The sequence below is a fragment of the Acanthochromis polyacanthus genome, chromosome 10 (genome assembly GCF_021347895.1).
Source record: "Acanthochromis polyacanthus isolate Apoly-LR-REF ecotype Palm Island chromosome 10, KAUST_Apoly_ChrSc, whole genome shotgun sequence".
In the NCBI taxonomy this organism is placed as follows: domain Eukaryota; kingdom Metazoa; phylum Chordata; class Actinopteri; family Pomacentridae; genus Acanthochromis; species Acanthochromis polyacanthus.
This window is the reverse complement of record NC_067122.1, coordinates 41,059,450-41,077,661: the sequence shown is the minus strand read 5'-3', so window position 1 is coordinate 41,077,661 and position 18,212 is coordinate 41,059,450. Positions and strand designations below refer to the sequence as shown.

Genomic DNA, 18,212 nt, shown 5'->3' with positions numbered 1-18,212 from the left:
CACCCCTCAAGCCTTGTTCTTCCAACCCGGTCTCACGGGGATTTGTGAAACTGTCACGTAAGTTTTAGTTTCGGTTTCGTGCGCACCAACACGATTTCGTCATGTTTTTCGTGCCGCTCACCACGAAATGTTTTTCGCTGTGGTAATCACATCTGAAAGTGGTTTATACCGGCGGATTCATGACGATCTAAGCTGTCCATCGGCGTATACTGCTTGTGTGATTGCGTTTGCGGCCGCCGGCCGCCGGACATTCTTGAAATTCCTATGCAAATTGGTAAGTGTACCACCGGCTTATGGTTAGGTTATGGTTAGGATTATGGTTAGGGTTATGTTTAGGGACGATGTCATGCAAAATATAGCGTTGGATTCGCCGCGGTTTTACATCAAAAATATAATATACACATTCTTTTGAAATACGTTCTGAGTGGCACGAAAAGTCCGCCGTTTAAAATACATTGGTGCGCATTTCGTGGTGAGCGGCACGAAAAACATGACGAAATCGTGTTGGTGCACACGAAACCGAAACTAAAACTTACGTGACTGTTTCACGAATCCCCGTGAGATCGGGCTCGTTCTTCTGGAGATGCCCCATACAAGACATCCGGCAATGATAATTTGTCCATGTCTTTCAATTTCCCCTGTTTCCCAGACCTTGGCATGTGATGTGGCTATAAGGTTTGTAACATTATTTGATTCACCTATGAGTGGTCATAGCATTTTGGTTCTGCATTATATACTAAGCACACTGTATAAAGTCTTCAGTTCAGTTGCCAATTATGTTTAAAGTAATCATGTCCTTTTGCGACGTGAGAACCACAAAACACCTCCTGACATAAAAGTACATAGGAGGAGACAGAGAGAAACATATGGATATGACAAAACCCACCCAATAGCATTTTCAAATCATAGTGCATGTTCACACTTAAATAAAAGGCAATTGAGGATACTACATTTCGTGTAAAGCTTATTAGCAACATGATTGATATGGCTCACTGAATAAAGATATCAAAAATCTGATGAGTTCATCAGTTTAGTTCAGACTCTAAAATCTGGGGAATGTTTGGATGAATTGTAACAAGATGTGGTATAGGTTCCAGATCAGTCATACACACTATCGTTTAAAAACTTGGGTCACCCAGATGTGCTACCCATGTGGTAACGTAATTACACAAGGGTTTTCTAATCATCAATTAGCCTTTCAACACCATTAGCTAACACAATGTAGCATTAGAACACAGGAGTGATGGTTGCTGGAAATGTTCCTCTTTACCTCTATGTAGATATTCCATTAAAATCAGCCGTTTCCAGCTAGAATACTCATTTATCACATTAACGATGTCCGAACTGGATTTATCATTCATTTAATGTTATCTTCACTGGAAAAAATGTTGTTCTTTCAAAAATAAGTACATTTTTAAGTGACCCCAAACTTTTGAATGGTAGTGTAAATATAGCAAGAGTACTAACATTATAAAGTAAGACAGGGATCACAGTAAACATTTTCCAGTAAACAACAGCATGCAAAGCTTCAAGCATTGCTTTATACTTTCACTGTGAGTTACGGTGATGACAAATTTCCTCCTTTTGAATAATTCCCACATCAACTTTGACATCATAATTGTAAGTGGCAAAGTGAGATTGTTCTTAAAGCTCAGCTATATGTGGTAATCAGTGCGCTAAGTTCCAGCAGTAGCAAACAAAGGCAGTATAATGTTCACTGAAGAAATGTGTCATCCTTTAAGAAGAGATAAATGAACAATTAAAGTGCAGCCACAAGATTAAGACTTGTGAAATAGCTTTTTAATTCCAATGTTTCCATCCTTGGGATTAAAAAAACTGAATTCAGAACTCAATAAAGCCAAAACATCTGCTAACAAAGTTTTATGTTGTGCTTGGTCAGAACTGAAGCCTGTAGAATTAGAAAAAAGATGCAACCCAACTAAAACTTTATTTTTTAAAGTTCCTTTCCCTAAAGCAAAGACGCTGTGTAGTTTTTTTTTCTTCCAGCTAAATGCTGCTGCAGGTGGCGTTACTGATTGCATCCTTCTTTCTGGATTAATGTGTTCTAACCAGTAAAATCAGCTGTAAGCATCTTTGGTCACAGTTTACTGAAACGTTGTACTGAGTTGAACGGACTCATCAGATGGCACAAAAAAGCTGACGTGAGTGATCTAAAACATGCTTGCAGTAACCTGTTTTTCTCTCAAATGCAGATTTTAATGAGCTGAAGAAGAGTTGGAGAGAAGCTTCTTACTTTAGAGCACAGAGACAACCTTGGTGTGACTCACTCGCTGTTGGTCTCATAAACAATTTGTTAATACAAGTACTGTCATCTGCCGGCTGGATTAAAAAATAAATAAATAAAGAAATGAAAGTGATTCTCTGCCTTTTTATTACAGGGAACAGAGAGCAAAGCCACTAAAATAGGCCAACTAGACGAGTAGTGAGTCACAAACAAGGGGCATGAAATAATGACAGAAAAATGGAAGTTCCATTACCATGAGCTACTTGATGTAGCAGGTTGTTCCCGCTTGTTTTTTCTCTGGGGGAGATAGAACATGAGCTATTTACCATTTTCTCTCTTTCAATATGTCTCAATCACTTCCTCTACAATTCTCCGTCTCCATATTTATCTCTGCGTCTGTCTCATCCCAAAGAGTAAAAGCTATGAACCATTTATCTATCTTCTCCTCTTGATTGCCTTGTGCTGCCTCCTCCATCTCTCACTCCGTCTTTCTTTCTAGAGAGCCAAGGCGCCAGAGGATCGAGACGACAATCACACACCCACGCACGGTCCGGCTCCGAGCACAATCACCATCACCATTCACCTGATTTGTGCTTTTCATCCATGTAAATTAGCAAACACTCTTTGAGTGTAGAGGTGGCCCAAAATGCTTTTAATGCCGTGCTAAGTTGTCATGATGGCGGCGTAATGCTGCTAATGGGTTTGTGACAAGACAGTGCAAATAATTGTTGTGTAACAAGCAGTGCAGCTCTGTGCACAACTATAATGTGGCCATAGATGGATCAGGAGAGAACAAGCCCCCAAGCAGACTCATAAGAGGACCCCCCATCCCTTCAAATAAAAGCAAGACAGCCAGTCTGAAAGAGACACAAAATCTGTATAAATGGCACAATTGAGCTTTGCATGACTTTGCATCTGGTAGTCGTCCTCTTGTGTCTCTATGAAACTGTTATTTTTTTCTCTTTATGCAGTGATTTTACATAGATTAGGGTTCCTTTTGCATCTCAGTTCCATCTCTTTAAATTTGTTAATGATCCCTCTTTTGCATTTTGTGTTTCTTTTCCATCACATAATGGTCCTTTTGTCTGTCTATGGTCATTTTGTCCGTGTAGGCTAGTTTTGCATAATTAGTGTTCGTCTGGCTTCTCAGTTCCATCTCTTTGTGTCTCTTAGTGGTCATTATTTTGCATTTTGTGTTTGTCCTCCTTCATGGAGTGGTCATTTTGTCTGTTGTCATTTCATCTCTCTTTGCTGTTGTTGTTTGTCTCATTGCAGCTGTAGTGAATTTTTTGGGTCTGTTTGTGTGTTCATTTGCATTTGTCTTTCATACTTTTTTGTGTCTTTATAGACACTTTTCTACTTTCTTTAATTGTTTGAGGTGATTTGTGTATCTTTGTCATTGTAGGTGAGGCCCATTTGACCCCATGGTGAAGGCTCCTTCCATGAATATAATAAAGCCCAAATATATAACCGATGCCCATTATCCAAGAAAATCCTCCCTTTACTCACATACATACATCGTACACGCTGGTGAGATGCTATGTTTCTTGCATGCAAAAGCTTACTAGCAGACTCTGTGCTGGCTTTTGAGTTAAACTGCAAATATAAAGGTGGCTAAGCTGTAGTTTACACTATATTTGTCTGATCCCTCACTTCTTACTCTATTAGCTTTAAATAGAGTCATGATAAATATTGGAAATCAGGGCTGAAACTATTACACTGTGATCCAAATTGTAATGAGCCAGAATCATTGTCTAGTCTTGTGCCCTTGGCTGGTTTGGTTAAGCTTTGTCCTTTAAAATGTGTCTTTGGAGCTTGTGATTGCTGCGATCATTATTTCTGACGTAGTTGTACAAGATTCTAACCAAAAATTGTGGTGTTTGTGTAATCCTACATTAGCTGTCTGTGATGTCTCTGTTTCTTTTAGGCAGCCTCCAGTAATAAAAATGATTACACAGTGCCGAGAGGCACTGCACAACAATCTTCAGGCCTTTCAGCTTAAGAAAAACACAAAATTCTAATACTGACAGTGTGCAAATATAGTGCAGAATGTGAGACTGTTTTACGTGATTTAAACTGAAACAAGTCACATCACCTTGTCTAACATACATTTGTATGATGGTAACTGCTTCCAACTGTTTTGCCTTCATCACAATAAACTATATTGTTTACAGTTTACAGTAATGAAAGACCAAGAGCACATTCTTAAATTTCAGAGCTTGGAACTATCGAACATCCTGCATTTTTCATTGATAATGAAGTAATTAATTGATTATCAAAATAGTTGCAGATTAATTTTCTTTTCTGTGAGTTAACAAATTGATTGGTGCAGCTCTGCTTTCGAAGAACTTCACGTCTTATTTTGTCCAGTAAGGAATCCAAAAGCTGTTCTTGATCACAGATATTTTTGCTGGTCTGGTTTTGCCGTTAGCACTGATGCCTCACAATGCATGTTGTAGTGATTTCTTACCAGGTATTTTATTAAACACTTCAACTGCTCCTTTTTCTTAAGAAATATCTGCTTTTTTTATCCTCACAACATGGCTTACTAAGTATTTATGTTCGTGCAAACAGATGTGACCAAAGGTGTTGGTGCAATCTTTTCTTGGTGCAAAGTGTTAAAATAAGCCCTTTTTGTAATTCGTTCCTGCATGCCTTTGGTTTGCCGTAGAACAAAACAATAAAGCTGTGAAAAGAGCACATTTCTTGCTTATTCAGCAAAGATCAATCTTAGGATCAGCTCTATTTAAGCAGTTACGGAAGCACTCATTGTGTACTTGATATCAGTGTGTGCATCTCACTGAAGAACAAAAGAAATAAAAGAGAGGAGTTGTTTGATGAGTTGAGGAGGAAAATAACTGTAAAGCATGGTTAAGGTAAAGTCTAAAAGATTATCTCCAAGCTGTCAGATATTCCTGTGACCACAGCTGGTAATATTAAGTTCATGGTGCACTGGACTACAGCCAGCCTTCCTGGAGACACAAGAAAATGCTCAAAACATGTACAAGCTACTTCAAGGCTCACCAGGGTCATGTTGCATTATGTGTTAAAGTAGTTTCCATGGAAGAAGACCAGAAGCCCAACCTTTGAGAAACAAACAAACAAACGCATTTTGGCAAGTCTTAGTCCTTCTAGTAGAAATGTCTTTAAGTAAATGAACCAAAATGACAGCCTTTTGGTAAGCCACATGAGCTCTATATTCACACAAGAGAAAAAAAAAAGCTTCCTTCAAAGAAAAGAACAGCAACCCCACTGTGAAACATGGAGGAGGCTCAGTCGTGTTATGCTGCTGCTTTGCCGCATCTGGCACTCAAGGCCTTGAATCTCTGCAGTGCACAATGAAATCAGAAGACTATTAAGGTTTTCTGAAGTGAAACGTGCTGTCCATTGTCAGAAAGTTTGTCTCTGTTGTACAGCCATGGCCATAAGTTTGGACACAGCATGACTTCCTATGTCTGTTTTGATGTCTATTACAGAACATAACTAATATTTTTTGACAGCACCAGTTTAATTAGTCAACAAATCAACAAGGGATATAATATTATCAATAAATTCCAACAATTGGAACAACTTTGTTCCCAAAACATAATATTAGAAGAAAATAACAAAAAATGCAGTACTTTCACAACCGAATTTGGTAAGAATAACAAAATGACACCAAACTCTTTTGATGCTTTTTTTAAATATGAAACTTAATATAGTTCTCAGGAGTTGTGTACTGTATTGTAAGTGACAATTTTGTGGTATTTTCTAAGATTCACAAGCGTCATGGTACTTGTGTCCAAACTTATGGCCATGGCTGTAGGTTGTGGCTCCTCCAACAGGATAAGCAGCATCTACACTACCGGTCAGAAGTGTGGACGCACATTCTTATTTCATGGTTTTTCTTTATTTTCATGACTATTTACATTGTAGATTCTCACTGAAGGCATCAGAACTATGAATGAACACCTATGGAATTATGTAGTAAACAAAAAAGTGTGAAATAAGTAGGGCTGTCAAAATTAGCACGTTAACCCGGATTAATCCATCATCATCATTAATCTGTGATAGAGTGAGACACTCTGGAGTACTGGGTGATAGCTCCTTTAAAGATGGGGGCTCCGGTCAGAGAGCAGGAGGCAGAGAGATACTCCAAGATGACTTTAATGATAAAGAAGACTGGACATTACAGGTGAAAGTTGTATACGCTGCCAGGAGACATTGGCAGGTAGGCATATAGGAGTTTACGTGTTTATGTGTGTGGTTCTAATGAAACAGAAATGAAATTTACATTACTATTTTCTCAATAAACTGTCATACATACATTTGTGTCATTTATATTTATCCAAAAGTATTTTTCAAACGATTAAATAAAAGCTATAACATAACTTAGCCTTTGGAGTATGGTTTTTAGCGGCTAATACACTGAATATGCATTCAAACCCGGGTTGGCAAATAGGAACAATATTGTGGTCAATGGAGACATCTCGTGGAGGAAAAGTGCAACTACAGCATCTGACGGACATGTGCAAACTTGCCGTGACCATCGTGGACATTTACATTAATCTTCATCACAATAAACACAGATGACCAACATAAACATTCAGATGTAATATGGTAGCTACCAGGCCACATGGCATTTGACCAATACGAACAGTACTTTACATGGAACAAAGCAAAAACTCACGTTTGGGCAGGAACGCACACAACTGGCATTTAACACAACGCACCCCTGAACCATGTGCTGGAAAAAGCATGGTGATACAGGAAGTGATGTCATCGTATTTCTTAAAGTGCCCTAACCAAATAACAAGCACTAAGTGCATAAGTGTAATGGGAAAACATAGACTTTCTTACAAATCTGATTAAATATTTTGATACAATTAACCCATCTGCAGCGCAGAATTACTCTGGCAACGCATTTCTGGCAGTTTGTCCAAGTAGACTTGCCGTCGTGTTGCCGGAAATGCAGAAGAAGAAGAAGTAGCGCAAGAAGAAGAAGCAGCAACTCCAAATGGAGGACACTAAAAAGCGTGTTGGTCCTCTCGGTGGAAAATTTGACTATAAAAAAAAAAAAACAAGACGGAACAATAGACCGAAATATAGTCATTTGCATACTCTGTAGGAAGAGTTCTCTTTTCACAGAAGCACTTCCAGCCTAAAATATCACATCAACGCGAAACATGCAGTAGTCGGGGATTCTGCCAGCACTTCAGCTAATGTGTCGCCCGGCTTGCGGCAAACCACCCTCACGAAACGTCAGGGCCTCAGTAAGTCTGCGTCGGACAAATTGACTGACACAATTGCTAAGTGGATTGCAACAAACTGCAGACCCGCTAGTATCGTCGAGGACACGGGCTTTACTTTTAAGTTTTGCAAGTTGCCTCTCAAGACTCATTGTACAGTGCTCCGTCAAGAAGCACAATAATGACAAAAATTTGTGAACTCTATGAAACTGAAAAAGAAAAAAAGCACGAGGATTTAACTGTAGCCAAACATGTCGCCCTGACAGGAGACTATTGGACATCTGTTAGTAACAGTAACTATCTTGGTGTTACGGCGCATCTGATTACTGCCGCATGGGAATTAAAGTCGTTTGCATTAAGAGTAATGAAGACAGAAGAGCATCACTTCGCAGAGGCATGTGCTGAACACTTCTTAATAGTGACACGCGAGTGGGAAATTGAAGAAAAAATTACAACTGTAGGGACAGACGGTGCACGAAATATGACAGCTGCAGCTAAAATATTGCCATTTGAGCATATGCTGTGTGTGGCTCACATCTTACAGAGATGCGTTACTGTGAGTCTTGGTGACAGCGGATTTGTGAGCGCATTATCCAAGCGTCGGAAAATTGTTGGCCACATCAAACATAGTCCAGCAAACACCTTAGAGTTGGAAGCACAGCAAGCAACCCTGGGGCAGTGGAAAGAGCCACTGATCCAGGACGTCCCAACACGCTGGAATTCTACACTCGAAATGATCAACCGTCTGAACCGCAACCAAGCAGCAATTAAAGCGACCCTGGATCAACAGAGCCACAAACTTGTCATGCTGACGCCACAAGAATGGGACAAACTGCAGAAACTGGAGTCTCTTCTGGAGCCCGGCAAGTATACAATCTATGTACAATTTACGCTGAAATAAAATTAATTGATCAAAGAAAACCCATTTGTGTTAATCTTGTTTTGATAACCATTTTGTTGTTTTCCCATCTCTCCCTCTGTGTATGTGCGTGTGTGCATGTGCGTGTGTGTCTTGACTGCAGGTATGTGACTGAGATTCTGGGTGGGGAATCCTACGTTTCCTGCTCAGTGGTACTGCCTGCCTTCTGCCACCTGCGTCATGTGATGGAAACCTCTGGTGACGATCCTGCATATGTATCTAAGTTTAAAACGGCATTTCAGGAAGACCTAACCTCCCGTCAAGAACGCTTTGTCGACAATGAATGGCTCAAGATTGCAACAGCTTTAGATCCTCGGTTCAAAGACTTGAAATGCCTCCCCAAGAGTGACAGAGAGAGGGTCTGGACCACACTTGGACAACTGCTGCATGAACAGTCCCCACCTCGACAGAGTTTTGAAGATAAGCCACCCAAGAAAAAGGGTCTTTTACAGATGGGCTCAGATTCAGAATCAGATGAGGAGTTGCTACCTGACAGACTGATGCACTTGTACAGAGCAGAGCCTACCATTAGTATAGAGAACTGTCCCTTAGAGTGGTGGTCAGCTCACTGGAGAGCTCATGAAAAGCTGGCACTGCTGGCTTGCAAATATCTCACCACTCTTGCAACCACTGTACCATGTGAGAGACTGTTCTCAGTTGCAGGCAACATTGTTAATAAGAAGCGGTCATCTCTTCTCTCGGACAATGTCAACAAATTGGTTTGTCTCAATAGCTGGCTGAAGAAAGAGTAACAGAGAAAAAAGGAGAGAAGAAATTACTAGATAAAGAAGCTACAGCAAGGAGGTGGTTATTTTAATGTAGCATGAAGACAGAAAACAGCTAACCTGCTCCACTTAGTCAAAAAAAACTCGAAACACCAGCATCTCTAAAGCTCTCTGTTTACATGTCACACTTTGTAAAAGGTGCAAAATCAAGCTTAAGCTGTGATATTAGGCAGATGTGTCTCACAATTTGGACAGTGCAAGGCTATCTGTTTCCCCTTGTAATTTTGATTTAAAGAGGCCATAAGTGGCATGTGATAATACTAAATGCTACAAGTTATTCTAACAGTATCACAAGTAGTACTGGATTTATTTTTCAACCTTTTGCATTTTGAATTAAAATGTTAAAAAAATGTTTTATCACAAATACTAGTCTCAGTAGCTGGCTGAAAAAGAGTAACAGGGCCACATTAATGTGGATAAATGTTGTTAAAAGAACAGTTTTTTGTAACATGGACTTTGAAAGGTGTTGAATAAACACATTAAGTGCATATCACTGCATGAAAGGGGGGGATTTTCGACAGTTAACGGCACTGAAAATTTCCGTGGAATTTCAAATTAATGGCAATAAACAGCAGTTTTCAGGAAGCACAAAAAACTACTGAGAATTGTCAGAAATTGAGATGGACGGCTGATCTCCAAGAGGGGGAGCTTTCCAGTGTCAATGAAAATGCTGTGAGCTATACAAATGCAAATCAGACTGATGGGTGTGTGTCTGCGGTGGGAGGGTTGGTGGGTGTGGAGGGTGTAAAGTAGGGGGTTGGGGGTGGAGTTGACTTTTCACACTTGAACTGGTTTTTAGAGAAAAAGGACCCTACACAAACAAAACTATACAGTATATACTTTATTTGAATCAGGGTTCATACAGCTTTTATAAAAGTAAAATCAAAGCGCATCACAGGCACTTAACACTGTCAAAATCCTACATCTCAAACTCCATGCAGAGCAGCATGACTACAGTCACCTTTTCTCTTGTGTTGCTTAACTGTACAGTGGATGTGTTTACCACACATCTGCCAGCAATGCCCTCAACAGGTATTTGAACATTAACATTTTGATAACTTAAGTGGGATTTTATTAACTCAATCATGCCAGATGGAACAGCCTTCACAATAGTAACAAATTCTCTGTATTTGACTGGAAAGGGTTTAGCCTTTAGGAAGTTTTCATAGCTATAAAGACTTCCATTATCATCAAATAAGGATGTCACAAAGATTATGTCCCTCCCAATCCAGCTCTCATTATATGCACTTTTGTTTTTAATAGTAATTTGCCCATTGTGCCAAAGTATTTCTTTATGTGGAGAAAAGTTGTGAACATAACACAATTTCCAAGAAAGTAATGCCTGCTGATAATACTTTGAGAGTTTCAGTGGCAATTTAGAAACTGAGAAGTTGCAGCTCATTAGAAATTTTAAGCCTCCTACTTTTTTAAATACATTGTGTGGAATAAAATTCCAGAGTGATTCTGGTAGCTCCAAACATTTTTTAAGCCATGTAAATTTGAAGGTAGAATTTAAGTGAAAAAACTTTTAAATTTCTAAACCTCCTTCTGCTGCCTGGAGAAGGCCAGGAGAAGTCTGCTACTTTCAGAAATGCTGCGTCACTGATGTCATCACGTTGGAGTTGCTCGTCCAATCACATGCGTCGTCTCGCAAGAACCGCGCGATAAACGAACGGACAAAGAAGTGGTCTTTGTTACGTGAGTTTCTACAATGGCGGCCCGGTATCGCAAGTCTCACTACAGGCTCCTCGTATGGAACAGCCTGGACATGACCGACTGGTTTCAGTCAGATCCGCGACAGACACTGAGAAGAAACTGTTGAGCGTTATCAGCGGGCTGTCTGCCAGAGAGCACTGCCGGAGGAGAAGCTGGAGGAGAAGCTGGAGCACAGGCTGGAGCGGTGTCTGAGCTGCAGGAGAGGATGTCCGCCATGGAAGCCCAAATAAACACTTTCTCCAGCGCGAGGGTGGCGAGGAAATTCAGCGGAAAAGAGGAGAGCACAGTCCTAAAATTGTGGTAAGGATATATTCCATTTGTAGGATATTTTTTATTGAGTTTTGGTACAATTTTCTGAATTGGTAACGTTAAGCAGTGATATGTCGTCCTCCATCTTCTCCAAGCTAATAACGGCTTCATTTTACTCTTTTCCAGCCGCTTGTAAAACCCATTTCGAGACTCTGCGCAGGAATTTCCGCTATAGTCAACCCGACATGGCGGATCAGGCGGAGGCAATTAAGTCATCTGCCCAGAGTCGGCAGAGAAGAAAGAGAGTAAGAGATATTACTTTGATTCATTTGATTACGGTTTCATTCATGGGAGTGTGTGTTCTATATAAAATGTGGTTAGAATAGTATTGCTGGTCTCTATGATATTATTTTTCTGTTACATTAGTAAATGTATTGATTTCTTGTACTGATTGTGTTCACAGCTGCTGGATGCCAGGAAGACGGTCCTTGCTCCAGACGAAGAGGAGTTATTACAGCGGACATGATGTCGAATGAGGAGGACGGCAGTGTAGATGGCGTACATGGATGGATTGTGTGGCCTCCATCCTTCCGCAGCCAGGAGCTTTCCAACTTGTGTGCTGCCCTACAGGCCAGGCTGGAAGCTTTTATTTTATTTATTTATTTTTTGTCTGCAAGTCCGCTCAAAAATGACACCAACCACTCATGGTGCCATTGCTTAAGCTTCATGTGCAATTTTTCTTCTTCTTTGTGACTGTGACCATCACCGGCCCTCATGGCAAATTAACCTATCATGTTTATTTCAAGCTGTTTTCTACATTATGCCATTGAGGGCTGTGCACACCCAAGTGAAACATAAAACAAACACAGGACAGACAGAAAGGTGAGGCATAGACAGTGTTATAAGAGAAAAGGTGCATTTTATTTGTTTGTACTCTTTAATTCACACCTTAAAACCATTTACAAATCTAAAACCCTTCACAAACACCTAATACGACAAAGTCCCAACTGGATCAATCATGAAGATGTCAGGAGGCCACAAGAAGGATAGATAGAGCAGAGTGAGATCCACAGACACTAACCCAGCAACCTCCACTGACTCAGCAACCGGAGGAACACACTCTATTGAGTTTTGGTAGGAGGGAGCTGTCCCCTCCAGCCCAAGGAGGTCCACCCAGCCCCCCCGCAGGAGCCACCAAGCGGAGATCCAGCCCAGGAGCCCGGAGCGACCCCCCCCCCGACACAGCCAGAGCCCCAAGGCCCGCGCAGCAGGACGGGCCATAGCGGACCCCCACGGCGCCCCACCGGCCAACAGCCCCACTTCCCCCACGACCACCCGCCCCCCCCACCCTCCCCCACCACCCGGCCCCCCCCGCCCCCCAGACCCCAAACCCCCGCCCCCCCACCGTCCCACCCCCCGCCACCCACCCACGCCACCCCCCCTCCCCCACCATGCCACCCACCCACAACCAACCCCCAACACCCCCCCGCCCCCTCACCAGGCCACCCCCCACCCCACCCCTCGCCCAGCCACCCCACCCCACCCCATCCAACCACACCACCCACACCACCCCTTCCACACCCAAATCCGGGAGGCCACCCGCTCACCGGAAAACAGCACCAAGGGACCGGGCAACGGCACCGAAAGGGCAGACGAGCCCAGCCCACCTCCGGCCGCCCAGAGAGACGCGCCAGATGAAAAGGAGTTCTGGAAGGGCATCACAGCGGACATGATGTCGGATGAGGAGGACGGCAGTGTAGATGGCGTACATGGATGGATTGTGTGGCCTCCATCCTTCCGCAGCCAGGAGCTTTCCAATTTGTGTGCTGCCCTACAGGACAGGCTGGAAGCTGATGGAAGGTACACAGCTCTTCATCACAGACGTTTTTACAATGGACAGCCGTCTGGAAGACTGAAGCCACTGAAATACGACAGGGCAGCAGCCAGGAAACATTTTATTCCAGAGCTGATGCCTGAGACCAGCCCGGAGTGACAGATCAACTATGTTTTAGTTTTTGTTTTGAAATGTATATTTTTTTTTCTAAACTTTGAACGATTCTATTCCATTTTTTTCATTTTAATTTTTTTGTATTTTTTTTAAAAGAACAGCTTATTTTAATTTTGATTTCGGATCACTGAAACTGTAGACTGTTCAATAAAGCGCTTGTTTTTCAACATGTCTCAAAATGTCATTTTTTATCCCATTGATTAACAACGACAAGTATGCAGGTTAACTAAGTAGACACTTTACATGGCCCATATTTATTAACGCCTTATTAAAATATTAATAATAATAAGCATTATTATTATTGTGTGTGAGGGGGAATGAGGAGGTGGGGGAATGAGGGGGGGGATTTCATGGCCCAGGGATTGACCAATAGCAACAGATCTTTCAACCAATCATGACATAGTTTTTTTCTGTTGCCATGTCTTGTTTCATCTAATCAGTGACCTGAGTCACGCTAGACAGGAAGGCTGGATGCTAATTAGTTTTCACACCTCTGCCATGCCCCAGGTGCGAAGTCTCACTCCCCCCCCCACCCCTTGCCCCCCAGGTGCGACGTCACTCGCCCCCTTTCCCCACACACCCACCCCCCACCCCACAAATCCATTCCGTTTTAGGGCGTTCTCAGCCCGTTCTGAGTGGTTGTTCACACCCTGAGAACAGCCAAGAACAGTAGAGAACTAGGTAGGTTTTCCGGAATTCACAGGGTCGATAATCTGGCTTTTCATGCAGTGTATATATTCCCTTCTTCCTTGAGTCTGTTTGCTCATACAAAATAAAACGCGATCAATATAGATTAAAAATGAATGATATTTAATCCTGTTAATCTAAATTAATCCACAGCAACCTCTTGATTTATCAGATTAAATTTTTTAATCATTTGACAGCACTAGAAATAAGTCAAAGCATGTTTTATATTTTAGATTCTTCAAAATAGCGACCCTTTGCTTTGATTACTGCTTTGCACACTCTTGGCATTCTCTCTTCATGAGGTAGTCACCTGGAATGGTTTTCCAACAGTCTTGAAGGAGTTCCCAGAGATGCTGAGCACGTGTTGGCCCTTTTGTCTTCACTCTGCGGTCCATCTCATCCCAAAGCATCTCAACTGGGTTTAGGTCAGGTGACTGTGGAGGTCAGGTAATCAGACGCAGCACTCCATCATCTCCTTCTTTGTTAGATAGTCCTTCCACATCCTGGAGGTGTGTTTGAGGTCACTGTCCTGTTGAAAAATAAATGATGGTCCAACTAAGGCAAACTGGATGGGATGGCATGTCGTTGCAGAATGCTGTGGTAGCCATGCTGATTCAGTGTGCCATCAGTTTTGAATAAATCCCCAACAGTGTCACCAGTAAAGCACCCCCACACCATCACACCTCCTCCTCCATGGTTCATGGTGGGAACCATGCATGTAGAAACCATCCGTTCACCTTTTCTGCATTGAAGAAAGACATGGCGGGTGGAACCAAAGATCTGAAATTTTGACACATCAGATCAAAGCACAGATTTCCACTGGTCTAATTTCCATTCATGGTGTTTCTTGACAAGAGCTAATCTCTTCTACTTGTTGCTTTTCCTTAGTAGTGGTTTCTTAGCAGCCATTTGACCATAAAGGCCTGATTGGTCAGTCTGCTCTGAACAGTTGATGTAGAGATGTGTCTGCTACTAGAACTCTGTGTGGCATTTATCTGGGCTCCACTCTGAGCTGATGTTAACTTGTGATTTCTGAGGCTGGTGGCTCGGATGAACTTCTACTCAGCAGCAGAGGTGACTCTTGGTCTTCCTTTCCTGGGACGTCCTCATGTGAACCAGTTTTGTTGTAGCGCTGGATGGTTTTTGTGACTGCACTTGAGGTTACATTCAAAGTTTTCACAATTTTCTAGACTGACTGATGTTCAGTTCTTAAAGTAATGATGGACTGTCACATCTTTTTACTTCGCTGATTGGTTCTTGCCATAACATGGATTCTAACAGTTGTCAAATAGGAGTGTGTACCAATCTGACTTCTCCACAACACAACTGATGGTCCCAACCCCATTAAGAAGGCAAGAAACTCCACAAATTAACCTTGACAAGGCACACCTATGAAATGAAAACCATTTCAGGTTCTACCTGATGAAGCTCATTTAGAGAAGGCCAAGAGTGTGCAAAGCAGTAATCAAAGCAAAGCGTGGCTATTTGGAAGAATCTAAACTACAAAACATGTTCTGACTTATTTCACATTTTTTTGTTTACTACATAATTCCATATGTGTTCATTCATAGTCTTCATGCATTCTGTGAGAATCTACAATGGAAATAGTCATGAATATAAAGAAAACCATGAAATGAGAAGGTGTGTTCAAACTTTTGACAGGTAGTGTATATGTATGTAAACATAGCTAAATGCATCTAAAATCACCAAGAATGGGTGAGATGAAAATGCTGGACTGTTTTGGAGTGGCTGCTGTTATTTCATTTTTTAATCCAATGTCTATGAAAGAGCTCAGACTAGCTGGTGATAGACACCCATCAGTCCTGAAAAAAATGGAGCAGTAAGCTTAAAAAAGGAGGGTTGAACTACAAGCTGAGAAGGGTAGAAGTCCTATTAAAAGCTGCAATGGCTTGATCGCAGTGATTGCCTAGAAAATGTGGGATTTAGGATCCCAGTGTACTTGTCTTGTTATGCCTTTAATAATTTGTACTGTAAAACAACATGATACAACATAGTTTAAATGAAAAAGAACCAGTATTTTTGGGCATGCCTGCCTTTTCTTTCTCCGCTCACTCTCTAGGGGGCAATGGCATACCTTAAAAAACCTCAACAAAGGTTTGTTTGCTCTTTTGTATTTACTGGCTCTGTGTATTCCTGTCTGAGAAGACTTGTGGTGACAGGGTGTACTAGAGAAAAGCTCTGCTGTGGCTTCTTCTTGTTACTGGCTGCACTCGCATCATTGCTCAACAGGTAAGGGTTACACACACATACCACACACACGCACACAGAGAGAGAGAGAGAGAGAGAGAGAGAGAGAGAGAGAGAGAGAGAGAGAGAGAGAGAGAGAGAGATGTGCTTCATTGCTGTGGAGATCAGAGAAGATCCAGCTGGTGGTGGTAGGTGGACCTGGTCAGAGGTTAATGGATAGAAAGCAGAGGAGATGACGACGAAAGGGACCAAGTGAGAGGAAGAAAGAGCGGGTAAAAAAGAACAGAGAGAAGATAAAGACATGGATAAAAGGGAAAAAATTGCAGGGCAAATAACAGAGGGAAAGAAGAAAACAGGATTTAAACAGTCAGAGGCAAGCAGAGAACATTTCCATGACACTGGCTAACATTACCTCCAAATTCCACAAATTTTGTAAAGAAAACGCTCCAGTCAAATGTTCAAAAGAGGTTTTATGAATATTTTTGTTTCCAATAAGGTTCTTATAAAGTCAATATAATGGCCTAGACATTGTCAGGAACACAGATTATTTTTGGAATATTCTTCAACAAGCATTCTCAAACTATCCATCCATCCATTTTCTATACACCGCTTTATCCTCACTAGGGTCGCGGGGGGTGCTGGAGTCTGTCCCAGCTGACTCGGGTGAAGGCAAGGGACACCCTGGACAGGTCCCCAGTCTGTCGCAGGGCTACATATACAACCAAACAATCACACTCACATTCACACCTACGGGCAACTTAGTGGCATGGCTCAGTGGGTAGAGTGGCCGTCTTGTAACTGGAAGGTTGCTGGTTCAATCCTCAGCCCGTCGAGCTCATGTCGAGGTGTCCCTGAGCAAGACACCGAACCCCTAATTACTCCTGGTGGGTCGTGGTTAGCGCCTTGCATGGCAGCTTCTGCCATCAGTGTGTGAATGGGTGAACGTGATGTATCAATGTAAAGCTCTTTGGATAAAAGCGCTATATAAATACAACCAATTAGCCTCAGCATATTTTTGGACTGTGGGAGGAAGCCGGAGTACCCGGAGAAAACCCACGCATGCACAGGGAGAACATGCAAACTCCATGCAGAAAGATCCCAGGCCTACATTCTCAAACCAGTTGTCAAAAAATGTTTTCCAGATGTTATGAAGGCCTCAGATGACTTTTTATAAAATGTTCTTACAATGTCACATTATCAAACTTGAAATAATCTTCCTACAGTGTTCTGAGGATGTTTTGGGATGTTGTTAATAAAAGTACCTTTCCCTAGTGATGACAGAGGACGGCTTTTTCTCAGTGCAACATTTGGAAAACGTTAAGACATTATTGAACCAGTGACAGAACATTCTTGAAAAGACGTTCCAGCAATGCAGTCTTTCTCAAAGTCCTCCCCATTTCTTGCACAAGCGACTGGGAGGAAAAGGTCTGTTTTCGATAAACTAATGAGCTGAACTATTGTTTTTACGTCAGCCTGTTTTTCGCGGCACAGAACAATATTCAAACTGCGATGGCCGTTTCTTATTACCAAGTACAGACTTGCAAGTTCAGACTTCCAAGAGCGGGAGGACGCATCATCAGTGTCCATTTGGAACACTAGCATATTTGATGATTTGATGATTTCACCACCTCGGCTCATCATTATTTTTACTAGGTGCACCAAACATACGACTCACAGGCTGAATCCAACCCGCCAGATGGTCCGCTTAAAGTCTAGAAATTACAAAGACATTAACTGTAAATTTGTAAAATGGTAAATTTTAAATAATTTCTAGATCTTGACAAGTTTTTTTGATCATAAAGTAAAATACTAGATTGTTCAGTTCCTGATAGCTGTGACTGAATGTTTTGTGTATTTGTAGATAAACTGTGATCTGTAAGTTGCAATGTGCAAATGATCAACAGTGGCATAATATGGTTGAAACTGAACTTAGTTTTCCTAAGAAATTTCAGGATGATCATAATGTTTTGTAAGAATATAGTTCATTAAATGTGAACATTTTAAAAATGTACCTTTTTGGACTAAAACAAATTGGAAAAGTATGAGTTGTGGTGATTTGTGGGTTATTTTGTTCTAATCAGCCCACTTGAGATCAAATTGGGTTGCATGTGACCCCTGAACTAAAATAAGTTGGACATCCCTGATCTTTGCCATGAAAAACAATGAA

At 41.6% G+C, this 18,212-nt stretch overlaps 1 protein-coding gene across 1 annotated transcript; it reads left to right on the top strand.

Annotated features, from left to right (window-relative positions):
- Positions 1 to 7,643: 7,643 nt before the first annotated feature.
- Positions 7,644 to 9,667, top strand: LOC127535931 (zinc finger BED domain-containing protein 4-like). The gene is made up of 2 exons (XM_051954963.1): positions 7,644 to 8,340; positions 8,496 to 9,667. Exons 1-2 carry the CDS (start codon positions 7,655 to 7,657, stop codon positions 9,142 to 9,144), a joined length of 1,335 nt encoding a protein of 444 aa, XP_051810923.1. The 5' UTR covers positions 7,644 to 7,654; the 3' UTR covers positions 9,145 to 9,667.
- The last annotated feature ends 8,545 nt before the right edge of the window (positions 9,668 to 18,212 follow it).

Bases quoted from the DNA above. Each gene is read 5' to 3' on its own strand.
- LOC127535931 (XM_051954963.1), top strand. From the start codon at position 7,655: ATGACAAAAATTTGTGAACTCTATGAAACTGAAAAAGAAAAAAAGCAC. The intron at 8,341-8,495 runs GTATACAATCTA...TCTTGACTGCAG, and splicing joins TCTCTTCTGGAGCCCGGCAA to GTATGTGACTGAGATTCTGG.